This window comes from Rhipicephalus sanguineus, chromosome 8 (assembly GCF_013339695.2).
Source record: "Rhipicephalus sanguineus isolate Rsan-2018 chromosome 8, BIME_Rsan_1.4, whole genome shotgun sequence".
Classification (NCBI taxonomy): Eukaryota; Metazoa; Arthropoda; class Arachnida; order Ixodida; family Ixodidae; genus Rhipicephalus; species Rhipicephalus sanguineus.
In genome coordinates, this window is record NC_051183.1 from 159,814,672 (window position 1) to 159,832,666 (window position 17,995).

The 17,995-nt window shown below is 48.9% G+C and overlaps 1 protein-coding gene across 1 annotated transcript in view; it reads left to right on the top strand.

Moving 5' to 3' along the window:
• LOC119402432 (ATP-binding cassette sub-family C member 3) overlaps nucleotides 1-17,995 on the top strand; it is a 311,062-nt gene that overhangs the window by 216,413 nt on the left and 76,654 nt on the right. The window contains exons 15-18 of the mRNA XM_037669579.2: nucleotides 4,614-4,779; nucleotides 4,963-5,162; nucleotides 10,241-10,367; nucleotides 12,526-12,627. Coding sequence (XP_037525507.1) covers nucleotides 4,614-4,779; nucleotides 4,963-5,162; nucleotides 10,241-10,367; nucleotides 12,526-12,627 — 595 coding nt within the window. The remainder of the gene's footprint in view (nucleotides 1-4,613; nucleotides 4,780-4,962; nucleotides 5,163-10,240; nucleotides 10,368-12,525; nucleotides 12,628-17,995) is intronic.

The following is a 17,995-nucleotide window of genomic DNA, read 5'->3' on the forward strand; positions in this document are numbered from 1 at the left end:
TCACGTTATTCATCTCATGACCAGACAGTCATTTTCGTCATACCCTCACCCTCTTGTGCCAACTTTGGTCTACACCAAGCTAAGGAGGCAATATCGCGAGATAGATAGATAGATAGATAGATAGATAGATAGATAGATAGATAGATAGATAGATAGATATGCTCAAAGTCGCAGAAGTTCGCTAAGAAATGCTTCGCATTTTATATTACGGTCTTTGTTTTCGCATGCCACGGATGCTTGCATCCGTGGCATTCGCAGCGCTGCGTTTCGTCTGCCGTCTTTACCTCGTCCTTTGTGTGTTTTTCGCGCTAGTAGATATGTCCGCAGTTAATACGCACCAACTAGCCCAACTCGCTTCTCTAATATTGCATAACCGCACGTTATTGCGAACAGCATGCGAGGGCCCGCGATCAGCGCAACGATGAGCGCGATTATATAGCGAACAAACAACTCCGTCTACTGTACGGCTCCGCAACTCTTTGCTCCGTGCTCGCGGCGCATGCTGACCGAAGAAAGCGAAATAAAAATAAAAGCGGATAGATAAGGGGGCGTAAAGCGAAGGGCAGACGTGGCATGCGGACTACGTACTTCGGCGCATACTGCCTCGCGAAGCTTGCAAAGAGATGCCTGCGGGAATCTTTGCGCCGATCGAGTCTCGTGTGGCGGCACTGAAATTACCGCGCACGCGCGCAGCAGCGTCTGTGGCACTGCCTACACACTTTTACGTACGTAAAATAATTGTTTTCGTCGATCTGCAACAGCGACAAGCTAATGTTATCAATCATGCTCTCTCGCGCGTGTGCGACGTGGGCCGTCTCTCTTAAATTGCATATATCGTAATATATTGTCCTTCAGGTCTAGCTTATGTTGCAGGCGAGCAACTAAATAGCGCGGAGAAATAACAGCTGAGGTTGAAGAGCGCTTTTGCAGGCGCCGGTCATTTCCGAACCAGTGCCGATCTTGTTGACGCAACAAGTTCGCGTCGGTACATTCTTTTTCTTCGATCAGGTAATTGGTGAATTCGATTAAAAATAGTGTAAGCACATTTAACGCACTTGGTCGTTCTAACTGCTTGGTGCCGAGGCAGACAGAGCGGAATAAACGGTTCCGCTGGCGTTGTCTGGTCCGGTCGTCCTGCGTCTTTCAATAGTGTTACCTTGTTCCCGGCATTTTCAGGGCTCCCTCGTTGCCTGAACAGCGCACGAAGCAGTGTGAAGCCATCGCAGAACGAAGATAAAATGCAGTAGCTAGCACCTGAAAGGCTGCCATATGCGACTGGTTTCGTTTTCGCGCCCAACAAAACATGGCGGATTGAGCTTATGGTATTGTCGACAGATGGCGCTATACATTTTAAATACCTAAGTCCCCTGAAACTTGGCAAAGTAGCGACACTCTCCTCCTCCGCTCTCGTTCCTCCTCTCCTTCGCGCACTCTTTTCCAACGTGGCACCACCTACTTTGCTCCTGCGTGGCAGACGCACTTTCGTGGAGATAGCGCTTGCTTGCCAGGCAGCGCGCTGTATTCGCACCAGCCGTCTAGCTCTTAATATTTTGTTTAATTAGTTTTTGTTTGGGAGATACTAGCGCTTTTATATAGTACCGGCTACTTCTTTTCGCAAATAGGATTCGGGAAAACCACAGCAGTGCAATAAAGTTGCATAAAAGAGCACCGAGTGACAGTTCGTGTATCTTCTCCTAGAGCATAGAATTTCTCTCCGGTGGCGTATGCACATTTATTAACTGGACCTTTTGCTGTTTGATAACTTATTCTCAAGTTATCTAAACGAGCGTAACGGTGGCCCATGATAGCTCTGTAGCGCCGCATAGGGTGTACATGTGCCGAGAGCATGTACTTGCCTTTGATTGGTAAGTTTAGTAGTTCTTTTCATTAGTAAGGTACTTTTTTCATTGGTAAATGTCAACTCACGAGACGCACTGCAGTCCCTGAAGTCACCGCGCACGCAAGATCAACTAGTCCTGGACAGCAGGCGCTTAGGCAGAACCCACAGGGTCCCCTATGCATTCGCCTAAGACGACTCGAAGGTGAAAACCAGCTTCGTGTTCCTACCCAGCACCCCTCCGAAAACTTTCTGCACATCGCCTGGTTTTGCATTGCCTCCGCGATCGGCCCAACAATCACGGAGGCAATGCAAAGAAACAATGTCATCGTGTGACGTCACGTTGTGTGACGCCATGATGACGTCATAATGACGTTGCCATGTCGTCACCAGTTTTGGCGATCTGTGAAGTCATGATGACGTCTTTTGGTGACGTCTTCGCGGAGCGATATTTTGGATCACTCGTGTTGACGCCGCCGACACGGGACGCCGACTTTGCCGACGGTGAGTTTTAGCGCTTGATGAGGCATCTAAAGCTTTCGCATTAATAATGCGCGAGAAGGCGTACATCAATTATAGTTGATATATTTGGACGGCGTTGGTTGCTTCGTTAAGTCATTAAGCGCACCAACCGTATTGCGCAAGTGCGCCTTATAGATGTATCTGACATACGAACTATACCGCTGAATGAACGAGCAAGCGAATGTAAAAACTAGCGTGTCACCGCAAACGTTTCCTTCACGAAACCTCCACTCGCGGATATAAACGTTCACACGAACTAGCACGTAAACCTACGCGCGAAATGGCGCCTATACGTAGGTTCCCAAACGATGAACGCGCCCTGCGACTCGGTTGGGCACGCACGCTTTGCATAGCTACCTTCGTATCGCAAGCGCACCGGCTGATCGGTCAACGTAAAAGCGCCAGTGAAAGCTTTTTGCTCCGAATTAAACGAGCACGCCCGAAAAACAAACGGAGAGTATAAATCCTAATGCGAGTTTTCGGCCTCCAGCTTTGTTTATTCAAAAGAGAGCTGCGCCGAATCTCTGAAGTTTCGCAATCACATTGCTTATCGTCAGTCCGCGTGCATGATGCTAGCTTCGCGCAAACCAATACCGCGAACTCGAACCAGTCGGCGCATGACGTCAAGCAGAAAACGCAACCACGCATTGTTGACAAAGAAACAAAAACTAAGTAAAGACCCCGCACAAGCAGTAATAAAACGTGCGTGAGATGGCCACGTACTGTAGTGCGATGCCTGCTTTATTACGGCGTTAGAGCGGGCATCGAACTTCGCTAACCTCCATGCATACTTACAGTATGAGAGACCCGCAACTTACCTCGCATAGTCGAGTCGAGAATGTCGGCCTGAGGCTCTCCCTTCCGATTATGTGCAACGAAGTCTTTCGTCGTTGTTGCGCTTACCGGACAGTATTCCGAGGAGCTTCTTGCCTTCGCAAGAAGCTCCTCGGAATACCATCAGAAGGTGCAGCAGCCGCCCATGGCAACCAGCAGTGACGTCCATCTAGTGTGAGAAATACTTCACAGCACAACGCGCACGGCATGATAAGTGCCTATCCATAAAACACATGCGCTGCGCACAAGCGACTCCACGCTACACGAGCAAAGATGGCAGTCGAGAGCGACTGTAAACAAACGAACGCTGCGCGCGGTTCCACGTGACGGCAGTTGGCCAATACCGACGCGGCGTCAGCCTCGGAGAGGGCGGAGGAGGGAGAAAAGAGAGGAGGCGCGCTTTTATGCACGTATGTCGCTACATTACGAAGTTTCGGGGGCTTTTGGGGGCCTACGCGCGCGCTGACGTAACGTCTTTCCGCGGCGGCATCTCTGTAGCTTCCACCGTCGAGACGAGAGAAGGCTTTCAAAGCGTGTGACGAATCCATGCAATTCCGCCGGTTTTTTTAGGTGTGACAAGACGTATTAATGACGCGAAAAGACGTTATTGCACACTCACATCTTTCCTCAATGTGGAGACGTGTGTGAGTGTGCGACAGCGTAAGCGAGAACAGTTGGGGTAAAGCGAAGACAAATCAGACCTACAACAAGAAGCAGAATATCATTGTTTTATTTCACACATCGCGCTAAGACCACAACTAGTGAGACTGATGGGGGTGAACATCTCTAAGCCTATTTCCATATCACTTTCCAAGGGAGCGCGTTTTTCATAACTGTGCGGCTACAATATGTAAACTGCAATATTCGCCATAAAAAGTTGGATGAGCGAGATCGACGCATGTCGATCGCGGTTATCCTATGCGCGCAGCCAGACGTCATTACTAGGCAGGAATCGAGTGCACGCTACTTTCACCTGCCGTTACCTGCAGACTTGTAGAATAGGCTTTATTGACTTCTGAAAGCACATGTTCCGTTTGCGCAGAATGTGTGCCGCAGTCAGCGTCGGCAAGTTGCCGTAAGATGCTCGAGTGGGTGACCAAGCGGCATAACATTACCGAAGTGAACAAGACGCAACTACAATTCGGTGATGCGTCACTTCACACAGACGTTATAAAGACAACGCATGACATGGAACCAGACGAGCGATAAGTCCGATGTCTTAGTACTCGTTAAGTCCCATTGTCTGCTTCACTAATTTCCTTTTTTTTTTTTTTTGCAATCCGGAGCGTACACGTCTACATTTTGTGTAAGTGAAATCTCTCCAATCAAATTCTTGACTAGCAGGCGGTTCGAACTTAAGGAATGCCAGATCTATCTGTATGACTTGAAGGAACAACACAGAATGTGCCTCCCCACGCAGGTTTTCCAAGGATATTGACACGGCTGATGTGACTCTGCGCTTCAACCTAAGAATGCTCATGATGCAGTTCTTCAGGACAATAGTATCTTTCATCCTCATCTCCATGGAGAATCCTGTATTCCTGGCTGCGGTTATCCCACTACTCATAATCTACTACTTTGTGCAGGTAAGCAGCAGGTTTCACTTTGTCTTTAAAGCTAGATTTATTGTAGCTCCCTTTGAATTGAAGAGTCGACCAGTTGTCCGGCCCGTAACATAAAGGATGCGGGGAGCATTTTTAGTTGTTTTTTTTTGCGTAGGTTCAATAAGATACTTGACCACTCATGCATATTTTGTATGCGTGTTCCAGAAATTCTACATAGCCACGTCGCGTCAGCTGAAGCGACTGGAGTCCATCTCGCGCTCTCCGATCTACGTGCACTTTTCGGAGACGGTGTCCGGCAGCAGTTCGATTAGGGCGTACGGCGCCGGCGAAAGATTCGTGGCTCGCTCCAACGAGCTCACCGACATCAACCACGGCAGCTTCTTCCCCAGCATCGCTGCAAGCCGGTACGTATGTGGCCACACGCCAGGCCCTCCCAGATGAACAGCGCTCGCATGAAACGGGAGTGCCGTTGGCGAATGGCCAAAGGGTACTCGGTCTTCTTGCAACGGCGGCTCAGGGGTATCTGTGAAAGGAATTTGTTGTGTCGGGATCAGGGTTATTAGCTCGCCAAGTGCACGGGTATTCAGAAAAGGTGAATCAGGCAGCACGGTTTTGTACTGAGTGTAGGAGCCTTACATCGGCGAGGTTATCAAACGGCGTATTTACATTAATAGGCCTGACGCACGTCTAAGTGTTTAAGAACGAGTAGAAGGCTCAAGCGCATGCGGTGGTTGGCATCGTTCCCTATAGACTTCCCAAGCATCGCTTAGTGGCGCTGCTGCTCTTGACAGGCAGCGCCATCTCTGGCGGAAAAATAGAAACTGGGAGCATGCAACGAGCGTTTTCCGTTCTCGCCGCCACGCCGCCGCTCGCTTCCGCGCACGTGCAGAGACCTCGCGGTACATTCGCGTCGCCTCACAATGTACCGCGCGCAGTGCGGCTTCAAAAAGATTTCCGAGCTGGACAGGCACTTCGGAAAAGCGAACTTGATAAAAGGAGAAAGGCTCGTCAATCACGTTTACGGTGAAGAGCAGACGATCGACGACAACGACGCCCGACTCAAAGCGAAATGCATTTGCGAAGTCGCGATTACACAGTGTAGGACGTATACCTCGAGGTACGACTCATTCTGTCATGTTGAAGATACGTAATGGCCCATATGAATTGCGAAATGAAGCCGTGCACGCTATCGATGTTCTGCGTTGTGGAGTAAGAAGCATATGATTGTTTTGATATGGCCTTCTTGCAGTAGCAGCCATGTACTTTCGTGAACAAACGTTTGCGGCGTGCGAAAAACAGAAATTATACGGCCATGGCACTAGAAAAGCCTGAGAAGGTTAGAGTTAAGTCATCCGTGCCGCTGGAGCATCACCGCCGGTTTAGACGCGAGGCGGCTAGCTGAACTTTTACCACTGTGAAGAAAGTTGAACTGCTCGCCTCATTTTAGGGGCGAAGCTCCTTAAAGCGGCACCCGTTCGTCCCCGTCGTAGTGCGTAACCAGTCTTAACGCTAGTACCAGATCTTGACCTCCAAGGTGGTGCCGGTGGGAGATTTCTCCTGTGCGTTGTTGAACAATAAAAAATTCGCAGCGTGCGCGTTAACTAAAAGCCGACTTCTTCTGTCTCTCATTCCCCATTAGCAGCCATTGGCATGTTCCAGTAGGAAACGTTAGTAGAAGAAGTGTGTTAGCTAAAAGCCGACTTCTTCTGTCTCTCATTCCCCATTAGCAGCCATTGTTTACCTCCAAGGTAGTGCCTGGTGAGATTTCTCCTGTGCGTGATTAAACAATAAAAATTCACAGCGTACATGTAAAATTAAAGTGAGCTGCAAGTCGCCATGACTCTCATCGACCCTTTAGTATAAACCGGCCCGATCTCACGTCGTTGATGATGTACTGGGCGTGAAGCTGCGCGACGCCGCCGCCAAGATCCTGCCGTACGAGAGCTTCGCCCCACTCATCATCATTCACCCCGTGGATATGCTGTGGAATTTTTTTTTCGGCTCTCGCGTCATGCTTGCACTCTCTTTTTTTGAGAATATCGACTTTACAGGCGTATCAAACCTGCTGCACGAACACGTCCGTTCCGGCGTGATATAGCAGCCTTCCCGACGCGTAAATTGTAGGCGCCGAAATTTTGACAATGTGCCGAGTTCAGTTGAATTCAACAAACCGCGCAACGCTAACCGCGGTATAATGCTAGTGTGAACGTTCGACAACGACGGGTAGGTCTCGCGAACACGGGGAATCAAAACACAAAGTTGTTTCACCTACAACCGTAACTGGACTTCCACAATGCGAGAACACGGCGAGTAATCATTACTGTAGTCGTTGCGTGCATGCGCCGCGTTACGTACTGATACCGGTAGTCGAAACGAACGAAAGCGATGAACTGAGACAGCCAAAACAGAACGCGACACAGTGCTATCAACTAGGACATACTTGATTCTCCTTACTGCTGTGATCCACGCTTCTCGCCTTTATTTCTCGTGCGACGTGCCCGGGAACCGATACAGTTTGTGCCTTCGTGTTCCCTGCACTGTTGTGGCAGTCCATGACACAGCAATACTTCGGACCTCGCTTCTGCGGGGTCGCTTCAGCCAACGCGGAAATGTAGATTTGCACAGCAAGCCTCTCGATTCAGCGTGCCAAGCTGTCGGCACGGCGCCCCAGTTCCCCGCACCGACTGAGGAACGTGCGCGCGCGCGTGTTCTCGCTGCCAACAAACAGGCTGAGTCGGCCGCGCATGCACCCAGTTGCACCAGAGCGTCTCTCCAGAGCCGCAGCGCGGCGCTGTCGTCGCACCGCAAACTTGAGCTTGGGTTCCCTGTAGTGCAGGTGCAACGACACACACGGGAGATAAGCAAACCAGAAAATACGTATCTCTACTGAGCCAACGACTTGTTAGTGCTCAGGCTCAATAAACATTCTTTTTTAACACGAAAGTTTTATTCCGGGGTCCACCAAGATTTTCATAACGTATTTCGCTCACGGAAATACGTCAGCAATATGAACGCCATCAGATGGCAAAGAAAAAAACTAGAAGAAAACAATTACACCATCTCCCGCTAAAGGGGACCATGAGGCGATGCGAAGCCGGAGCACTTGCACGATCGCCTTCGTTGGGCATGCTACCGACCTCGCGTCGCGGAGCGCGAAGAGGAACGCTACGCGCGTCGTGTCTTCCCTCTAGCCTGGCCGTTAATTCTCACAGGGCCAGCGGAGAACGCGGTCGACAGGCGCGCGAGAGGGAGGAAGCGTAGGAGAGGAGGGGGAGGGGACGTGCATGCGCTGGCGCTCATCGCGGCGTTGCGCAGGAGAGAATGCGGCGCGCGAGACGGGGAGTGAGGGGGAGTGGAGAGGGAGAGAGGGGGAGTGTAGAGGAGGTGTGTGGAGAGGGTATGCACATGCGCAGTAGGATGCTGCGGATGCGCAAATCCGTCATAAGATGCTTCGCATCTAAAAGCTCCGTTAACAAAAGTCAAACCCATGACCTCTCGGTCCGCGACCCATGGCTGGCGGCCGTTTAACCCACTGAGCTACCGCCACACACATAACGGAGGCTACATGAACGCGTCTTTTATCTTTAACACTTGCTCTCACAGTGCTCTTCGATAGAGGGATGGATGCTACGAGCGTCCCCTTTATAACGGGGCGGTGACATGAGTGCCAGCAGGCTCGAAAAAAACACACAAAAAAACTTCGTTGCAGCCGCAATTAGCCCCGGCAACGCGCCGTTGCTACGACCGTCCCATTCGGCGCGTTTCCAAGCTTAATTTCATACGCTTTAACACACCGCGAGGTGACGGCTTTAGCACAAGCCTCGCTCGTAGCATCTATCCATGTCGAAAAAATAGCTCTCCGACGCTCGCCTGGCTGTCGCACCGCGTTCCCCGCTCGCCCTGTGAGAACTGACAAGATAGGCTAGAGGGAAGACACGACGCTCGTCGCGTTTCTCTTGGTGTTTCACGCCGCTTTGAAGGAGTGCACATCGAGTATCAGTGCTTACTACGTGCTTGTTGATGCCGTCTTTGCGCGGGATTCACCATATGCGGTGTCCAGGCATATCTTCACACTTCAGCTACCGAAAGGGGTAAATCATGATCATGAGCTTTATTCCTCGGAACGGAGATGTACCACTAGGCGCCAATGTGGGTGCGTTCACATCAAACGGTGCTATATCTGCCAAACAACAATAGATATTATACAAGCTCTCATATACGCATGCACTTTAAACAATCAACTACTTCTGCGATGACGCACTTTCGTGTTATACCGATTCCTATGACGGAGGGATCAGCCATGTTTGTTCCCAATGTTCTGACGCGTGAAAGATCACACTCATAAAAGGCCAGTGTGACGTTACTGTTGCTGCGATAGAGCACGCAATCAGACCAGACTAGGCGTACTTAGGACCGTAATCACAGCATATCCAAGTAGTTCTTAGTTGGCGTGACGCCTCTTTTGAGCACTTAGTTGCTTCATTGTAGAGGGGGAACAGCGCAAAAACGGGACGAAGTGACCGCACAACACAAGCGCTGTTCCCCCTCTGCATCACGCACCAACTGGCCCCTCAGAACACCCTTCTGCTTCAGTGTGTCTCGTCTAGATCCTGTGTTGGCAAAGGCTAATCACTGTACTGGCATGCCGCCGGCGTTACGGTGCTCGACTGCTGACCCGAAAGTCGACGGTTCGATCCCGGCCGCCGCGGTCGCATTTCGATGGAGGTGAAACACTACAGGCCCCCCGTGTACCTAGATTTTGCTGCACATAAAAAAAAAAATAATAAACGCGAGGTGGTCATTATTTCCTTAGCCTTAAACTACGGTGTGCCTCGTATTCGTATTGCGCTTTGGTACGTAATAACCCGGAAGTGATAATCATTGCAATGGAGCACAATCACAGGATAGTTCAGGGCGTGTTCGACGCGAGCTGACCAACGCCCTGCCTGCTCTTCCGCTGTCACTGTAGGCTACGACGAGTCACGTTGCAGTACTTGGATGCACAGCTTCTAAATGGTGCTCCGTCAAGATTGTCAAGTAATGGTGTGTGGTGTTAGCCTAATGGTTCGCGCGGCGGTCTTCATTTTCGAATCCCAGGCAAGGGAGCCATGGTCTTGGAAATTCGGGCGAGTTCGCAAAGAATGCCTCGCTTTAACGGGAGCCTTGCAAACGCTATAGAGCGAGACACAATAGAGCCACGTGCGTCCACATAAGCACTTTGGAAATTTAGAATTGCGCTGCACAAGATATTCTGCGCTGTCTGTGGTACGTGGAAGATATGCCGGGGTCCCGAATGTTAGCACGTTTACGTACTTGCTTATCACATTATGCGAAGCCAGCAATAAGCAGGTAAACCACTCTTTTCGGCCGATAGGGTTTGCGCAATGCGACGTTGACTGCGTTTCCAAGGCTGCTTCTTTGTGGAATACGATTTTCGCTCCGCTTGGTGGAGACCAATAACCACTCCAAGGAGTACTCGCAGGTGGCTCTCCATCAGGCTGGAGTTCCTTGGCTACAGCATCGTCTTCATAGCCGCGCTGCTGGCGGTCTTCACCCGAGAAACGCTCTCGCCAGGTCTCGCTGGTCTTTCGGTCAGCTACGCGCTCACGGTGAATAGCAATTTACTCATTCCTCTAAAACGTTGGTGTGCGCAATTTTAGACCGACATTGTTGTTGTTGTTCTTGTTATTATTATTATTATTATTATTATTATTATTATTATTATTATTATTATTATTATTATTATTATTATGACGTTTTTCATAGTCCACAATCATTGTTTTTATCCGAGCTTTGCACTGTTTTGACATAGTATGGCACAATGTACAAAGTCTTCCCTTCTCCGTATTTCCGCATAGTTGTATATGTGCAATCTAATTTTTTTATTCCCCTTCAATATTTCTCATATTGTCTTATTTTACTCCTCCCCTTTTGTGTTCATTTCTCTTTGTCTACGTGTTTTTTCTCTTTTTATTTATGAAGACTGTCTGTATTGTATTGTTTATCTTTATTGTTTTTTTTTGCGTGCGCCTGGACAAAGACCTCACGGTTGTTCCTGGGCACGTTAAATAAATGATTGATTGATTGATTGATTGATTGATTGATTGATTGATTGATTGATTGATTGATTGATTATAAATGCATGCACAAAGACACAGAGGAACGAGGGAGGTAGCAGGCTGACACCGATAGAGTAGGCAGGCTGACACGCCTGCCTGCTCTATCGGGATGAAGGAGGAGATACAGGAACGCAAGAAAGGAAAGCAAAAAAAAAGAAAGAAATAAATGACGAACACACGCGAAATGGTTGGTAAGAATTCGTGCTTTTAAAGCGCAACCATGTAATTATTAATCCGACAAAAATTTTACGCGAAGCTTTTACGAGTTAGATTTCGGTATCGGCAGCAGCATAGTTCGCGAAAAACCAGGCACCGGCGAGTGTACAGGAAATGCATGCGTGTACAAATGCAACCCTCGAAGGTCACGCGCTTGTTTTTGTGCGTGTGCCGTCTTTCCGATAACCGGTGCTGTCTCGATCATCGGCTTCAGCCGCTTCTAATATGGCAGTCTGATCGTTTATCCAGCTCACTTGTCATTTCACGTTGGCACATTTCATTGTTGCCCGTAATTGTTGCACTTGTTGCATGACCTTCGTTGTGGCAACGGGAGTGTGGCGCCGCTAAGCGCGTGGATGAAGGTGCCATATGCAGGAAAAAAGAAAAGTTGGGAGGGAGCATAGCGCAATGCGAGAGAAAACGGGCTTCGCTTTCCCCCATTCTGCCGATATGGGAAGGGCTCCTATAACTTCGTTCGTGCTGCAGGCCAATGTGCTGGCCCTTGCTGGAGGAAAAATAGCGTGGCAAGGTAAAAAGCAATTCAAGAAGGAAAACATCTAGGGTAGTTCCACTCACCGTGACAGCCGTAGAAACTGCTGTGCTACACGTGGTTTTGCATGCGTGAAGCAAAGAGACGACAAGGGGTGACGTGAGACGATAGCCCCTCTAGTGAATATAAGCAGTACATGTAAGTGATGCAGGCTACAGCCACGTTACAGAATACTGAACAACGGCTGCCTTTGTACAGTAAATACAATCAAGAGAAGAAAGAAACGCACACTTTAAATTACACTTTGCTGTGCAAACAATTGCGCAATGAAACATAACAAAAATATTGGCATCAAAATTTGCAAAAAAAACTTTCAGGCACGGCTTAACGTAGCGATAAATTATGGGACAAGATGGTCTTCCAATTCTTCTGTAAAGTTCCTTCATTGTAGTACATGAACAGACAGGGAATTCCGTTCGTCGATGATGTGCAGGTAAAATAACCGAAGTCGCGGGTTCGATCCCGGCTGCAGCGGTCGCGTCTCCATGTCCTGTGCGATATCAGTGCACGTCAAAGAGCAGCAGATGGTCTAAATATCCGGAGCCTCCCGCCAGGGCGTTCCTCATAATCGGGACGCAGCATGTCTGTATGCGCACGAACAGCGCACCTGAGTGCACCCACTGCGGTATGGCCACTGTCACGTTATCCTTCGGCGGATTAGACTGCTTTGCTTTGTGCAAGAGAAACCGATCCAAGTCCAATATTGTGATTTGCCTCTAGGTTGACCTCGATGAGCGCTGGACTACCACTATAGGGGAACGGAATCCATGCTGTCAACTAGAAGCGAGTGTCCAAAGCTCTCTGGCGTTTTATTGCCATATAATGCGGCTCTATTTAAAATCCTTTACAAGACGCTCACACGTTGTGAATGGTGCCACTCAGGTGACGTCGACGCTGAACATGCTCGTTCGGGCCACTTCGGACACGGAAACGAACCTCGTCGCCGTCGAGAGATGCTTCGAGTACACCCGCACACCGCAGGAGGTAAGTCTGTCGACAGACGCTTGCGCTCAGCGTTATGCTTGCGCAACACAGCAATCGCAACGCCTCTGGGCTCATTTGTCGCCCAGGGGAGCACTCCCAGCGAGTGGTCACCGTCGGCAGAGCCAACAACTGACAAGTTCTCGTTCGCCAAAGCGGCGACGTAATGCAATAGCTTGTTTACAATGTACCCCCATTCTTCAAAGGTATACTGCGCTATACGAAACATGTATATATGTCACCCTTCACTCAATAAAATTTCAGTTGTGAGTCTGCGCATGTGTTGTCCCCCCCCCTTTTCTGTGCCCTTGTTTCTTATAGCTCAGTATACCTTTGAAGAATGAACATCAACCAACTAGTCCAACTTGCTGCTCTGTTGCAAAATGTACCCCCAGTTTCTGCCGTGAAGATAGTCGTCCGTGCCTCATAACTATCTGCGGTGGAAGCTAGCTATGCGACGCCTTTGGCGAAGGAGGCAGTCACCGAGCGGGGTTTTTCTTTTACCCGTCACACGGACGAGAACCAGCAAGGTTTCACAATCAGTGTGCCCAGCCATCCTTTCCCTTGCCTATCCTTGCGGGATTTCCACAGATTTGCCAAACGCTGCACCTGTTCGCAGAAATTCTTTTTCTAATAAAGCATCACCTCCAAGCGATAATTTTCGCGAATGGGTGGATAGCAAAAACCGGACTCTCGCAAAGGATTGTGGGCTACGGCGGCCGTCTGCAAAAACTTCCGGTTCGAGAGTCCGCGCCGCCGTACGGGCACTGTTCCACCTCGCAGTCGCAGTGATACTTTTGTCGGAAATTACTGCATAGTTGAATGAAAAATGCAATCACTACTAGACAATTATAAAATGTGGGAATGGACCTTCCTTCATTCAAGTGGCACGGAACTCACACGTGCTTGTTCGGCAGCGGAGAGTGTCTTCGCGCATGTTTTGGGCTATGTATACAGAGGCAAAGGAAAGGCCCGGAGGTTAACCAGGTTCTACCTGCTTTGCTACCCTACACGGGGAGCCAAGACAGCGAGAGATCGGCTCCTAGACTGGAATGAGAGATGTTAAAAAAGGCTTGCAAGGACTATATAAAGATTTGTTGCACTTTCTGGTGTCCTGAAACATCAGTCCAATGTACGTTTTTACCTCAGAGTTCGTTTTCATGTGCCCTCGAAATTCGTGCTGTGTGGCATGCGAAATTCTGCGCACTCCATATACATTTTTCTTTCAACTCTAAGGTTTCGGCAGTTTGTCTCTAAAGTACTACAGACGCCATGTCTATTCGCAATGCCCATAGAATGTCACGCCACCAAGCGGATGTCAGAAGGAGGGTTAGACGACAGCCGCTCCCTAGTTCGGCTGCGCCAGCCCGATTGTCGACGCGTTGGCTGGAAAGGACCGCTTTGCATGTTTCGTCAATCCCTGAACCGTTCGTGACAATTTGATTTTTTCTTGCGAGACGCCAAGTTTTTGTGAAAATACGTGGTGAAGCACCCTCGGCAAGTCGTGCTGCCAATGACGGCACACGGCGTACACACTTGAGCTCCGCCAAATTTTCTGTGGCCACGCAGGCTAGCGAAACGTCAGTGTCTTTTTCTGTCGAAACTCGCGCTATTTCGCTTGTACACACTATCCGTCGGTGTTTTTGTAGTGTATGAAACCCATAACATTATACGCGGCGTGTCGCGTGAGCTCGCGATGTGGTCTTCTATAACTGAATAATATCATGGCCTTCGTAATAAATAGTTTATGCACCAAACTAAGACGCCTTACATTTTGTCGGAAAAGAGCTGCATGAAGCTTGCGAGCGACCATTCAGTCGAACTTTTTGTTCGGCTAGTTGGTACGTGTTTAACGGCAGTAATAAGGCGCAAACGAGACACACAAGTGACGTGGACGAACCCCTACTGACAACTGATTTTATTCGAACAAAACGGGAATGCATGTAGGCTCACATTTCATATATAGGCTCACCATTCAGTCGTTCGGGGCTGCGCTCGCCCCACGCCTATCGTGAACTACGACCAAGTACCGGCCGCGTTGCCGGCTCAATCTTGTCTTCAGCTGACGCATTATGACGGAGATTATACGTGATTGACTGATAGGTGAAATACGTGTATGTTGGACCCCAGCTGGCGAAACTTGATGGGCAGCTTCGCTCTAAAGATCGTCCTTCACCCGTGTTACGTGTTGCTTTCATAGCCAGCGCTGCGCTGCATGTTTGTTACTCTGTTGATAGGTGGCAGCACACTGCAAGTACTGTGGGGAAAATAGGGAAGCACGTTCTGATTTTAATGTGGACATATCCACCCAGGCGTACGTTTGGGCACGAGCCTTCATGAAGCCTTGGGTTTTAGGGACAATGGAGAACTGAACGCACCCGCGATTGAAATAAGAGACGGTTAGAGTACTGGTGGAAGAAAATTACAAAGGACAAAAATTAAAAGTTGGAAAAATAAGCACATTCTGCCGTAAAGGGCAGAGAACTGAACTGTGAATTTACGCTTTTCTCCCCTCTTTTTTTTCTGTAGTAAGATAGATTTTATCGAAGTAGAGGCATTAGGGTAACATTAAAAAAAGGAAAAAGTTTTTTTTATATTTAGAGCCTGGTGACACACTTGTCACCACCCCGTTATAATGGAGGGGAGGCTCATAGCATCCACCCATCCAGCCCAGAACGCGGAGAAAGCGAGGCGGAGCATAATTCTTTAGAATGATTTCTGACAATGATGTTCAAGGGGACGATGAGGATTTTTCACTGGACATTGAAGGCTGCACCGACAGCGATAGCGTCGATGAAGATGCTGCAGCAGCGATACTCTTTAACGTGATTTGCTGGTTAACCAGCTGAACGGCAAGCTTTTTTTAATCGTAAGTCACTTTGTCTCTACTTGGTGTACAATAGCGTCGAGATTAAAATAAAAGCACAATTTTTCTGATGCGATGCACGTAGCGCAACTTTTGTGGCCGCATGCCGCCAACAGGCTTGACGAGCGGAGGCGAAAAGTGCAATCGCGTCCGCATTTACCATTACCGCCCGAACGACGGTGGGTGTCATCATTCAAAAATTCTTCGACGTTGCGAAAAGCTTGCGTGTGCATTCGTATTGAGTTGCTCATTAAACCTGTAACATCCGAGAGAAGTGAACTGTGCCCTCCGCGTTCCTCGATCACCACACGAGTAATGATGACGGAGCAACATGTTAAGAAACCATCGTCACGCTAAGCACTCGGTACTGTGCAGCAACTCGACAGCGGTCTACTACTATTGCAAATCCGAGAGGCAGGCACAGCACGTATACTTTTTCGAGTGCCGTTCAGTTCATAAGTTTTCTGTAGCGCGCACAGGATTTCGTAAAGCATCGTTGATGCACGGTAACGGAGCCGAAACACCGCGGTAAACAGCGAGCATTTCGCACTTTCCGTGGAATGGCCAAGTATTTTGGCCTGATCTCCATTTTATTGCAGCTCATGACCTCATCCGCTAAAAGTGGCACGGGCCGTAGGTCCGCACGTCCTGTCTGTTCCTGTGCTAGCACTAGCAGACGGGTTGACCCTCCTGCGGGCGCCATGGATATATGGATGCTGTGAGCGTCCCCGTTATAACGGGGCGGTGACAAGTGTGCCACCAGGCTCGACAGAAAAAAAAAATCGCTTTACTCTTTTTCTTAGCGTTGGCCTAGTGTATGTACTTCAATCAAATCTATCTTACTACAGAAAAACAAAAACTTAAATTCTCAGCCCAGTTTTCTGCCATTTACGGCAGCATGTCCTTATTTTTTTTCAATATTTATTTTTGTCCTTTTTCTGTAATTTTCTGCCACCAATACTCTAACCGTCTCTTACTTATTTCAATCGTGGATGTGTGTGCGCGCTGTGCCATCTTGAATCGCACAGGGCGCCACCTATAGTTCGTGGGCATTGCGAATTACGTCACTCGTCGTTTCAAAAGCAACGTCGATCATTTTACGTCGATGCCGGTCACTGAGGGGCCGCTTTGTTCCATTGGCCGGCCTTTTCCGCGATCAGTGTTTCCCAAAAACTTGACATAAAGTAGTACAATGAATCGGCGCATTTGATGTGCTCTTGTCAGAACCTCTTAAACGATTTGGGAACGTATGTTGATTGCAGCGGTGGCGTAGTGGTAGAGCATCAGCTTCGCATGCAAGAGGTCCGTGGTTCGAATCCCGGCGCCGGACAATTCCCAACTGGATTAAAAAAAAATCCGCGTGATGATGGAATTGTGTAAAAAGGCCTAAGGTGCAGCCTCACTGGCGACCACAGCAAGCAATGCACTCCCTCACCAGAGCAGGATTGGCCACCCTGGTGTAGTACTTGGCCACTACCTCCCACATGAATACACCACTTAACCCTCGGCCCTAAGTCCCCAGCGGCTGCGAAGCAACTGACCAAGGCGGCGGTCAGACCTGCGACGCAGCAGAGGGTGCTAAGAATCTCTGGGTCCGGATAGGCCGCCATTGGAATCTGAATTTGGCTTCGCATAACGCTAGAACTTTATCTAGTGAGGCGAGTCTAGCTGTACTATTCGAGGAATTAGAGGGTGTTAAATGGGGTGTAATAGGGCTCAGTGAGGTTAGGAGGCCACAGGAGGCTTATACAGTGCTGAAGAACGGACACGTCCTATGCTATCGTGGCTTAGCTGACAGAAGAGAAATAGGAGTGGCGTTCCTTATTCATAAAGATATAGCTGGCAATATAGAGGAATACTATAGCATTAATGAGAGGGTGATATGTATCGTAATTAAGTTTAATAAGAGGTACAAGATGAAGGCGGTACAGGCCTACGCGCCTACATCCAGCCATGATGATCAAATGGTTGAACGTTTCTACGAAGACGTAGAATCAGCAATGAGTAAGGTAAAGACGCAGTATACTGTACTGATGGTCGACTTTAATGCAAAGGTAGGCAAGAAGCAGGCTGGAGATCATGCAGTTGGGGAATATGGCATCGGCTCTGGAAACACCAGAGGGGAGTTACTAGTAGAGTTTGCAGAACGCAATAATTTACGCATCTTGAATACCTTCTACAGAAAACGGGCTACTTGTAAGTGGACGTGGAGGAGTCCTAATGGCGAAACAAAAAATGAGACTTCATAATGTGCGGCCACCCGGGCATTGTACAGGATGTGGAAGTAGTTAACAAGATCCGATGCAGGGACCATAGAATGGCAAGATCTAGAATTCAACTAGACGTGAGGAAGGAACGGCAGAAACTGATACGCAAGAAGCCGATTAATGAACTAGCTCTGAGAGGGAAAGTACAGGAATTCAGAGTTTCACTTCAGAATAGGTACGCGGCTTTAACCGAGGAAACCGACCTTAGCGTTGACGCAATAAATGATAATCTGACTAG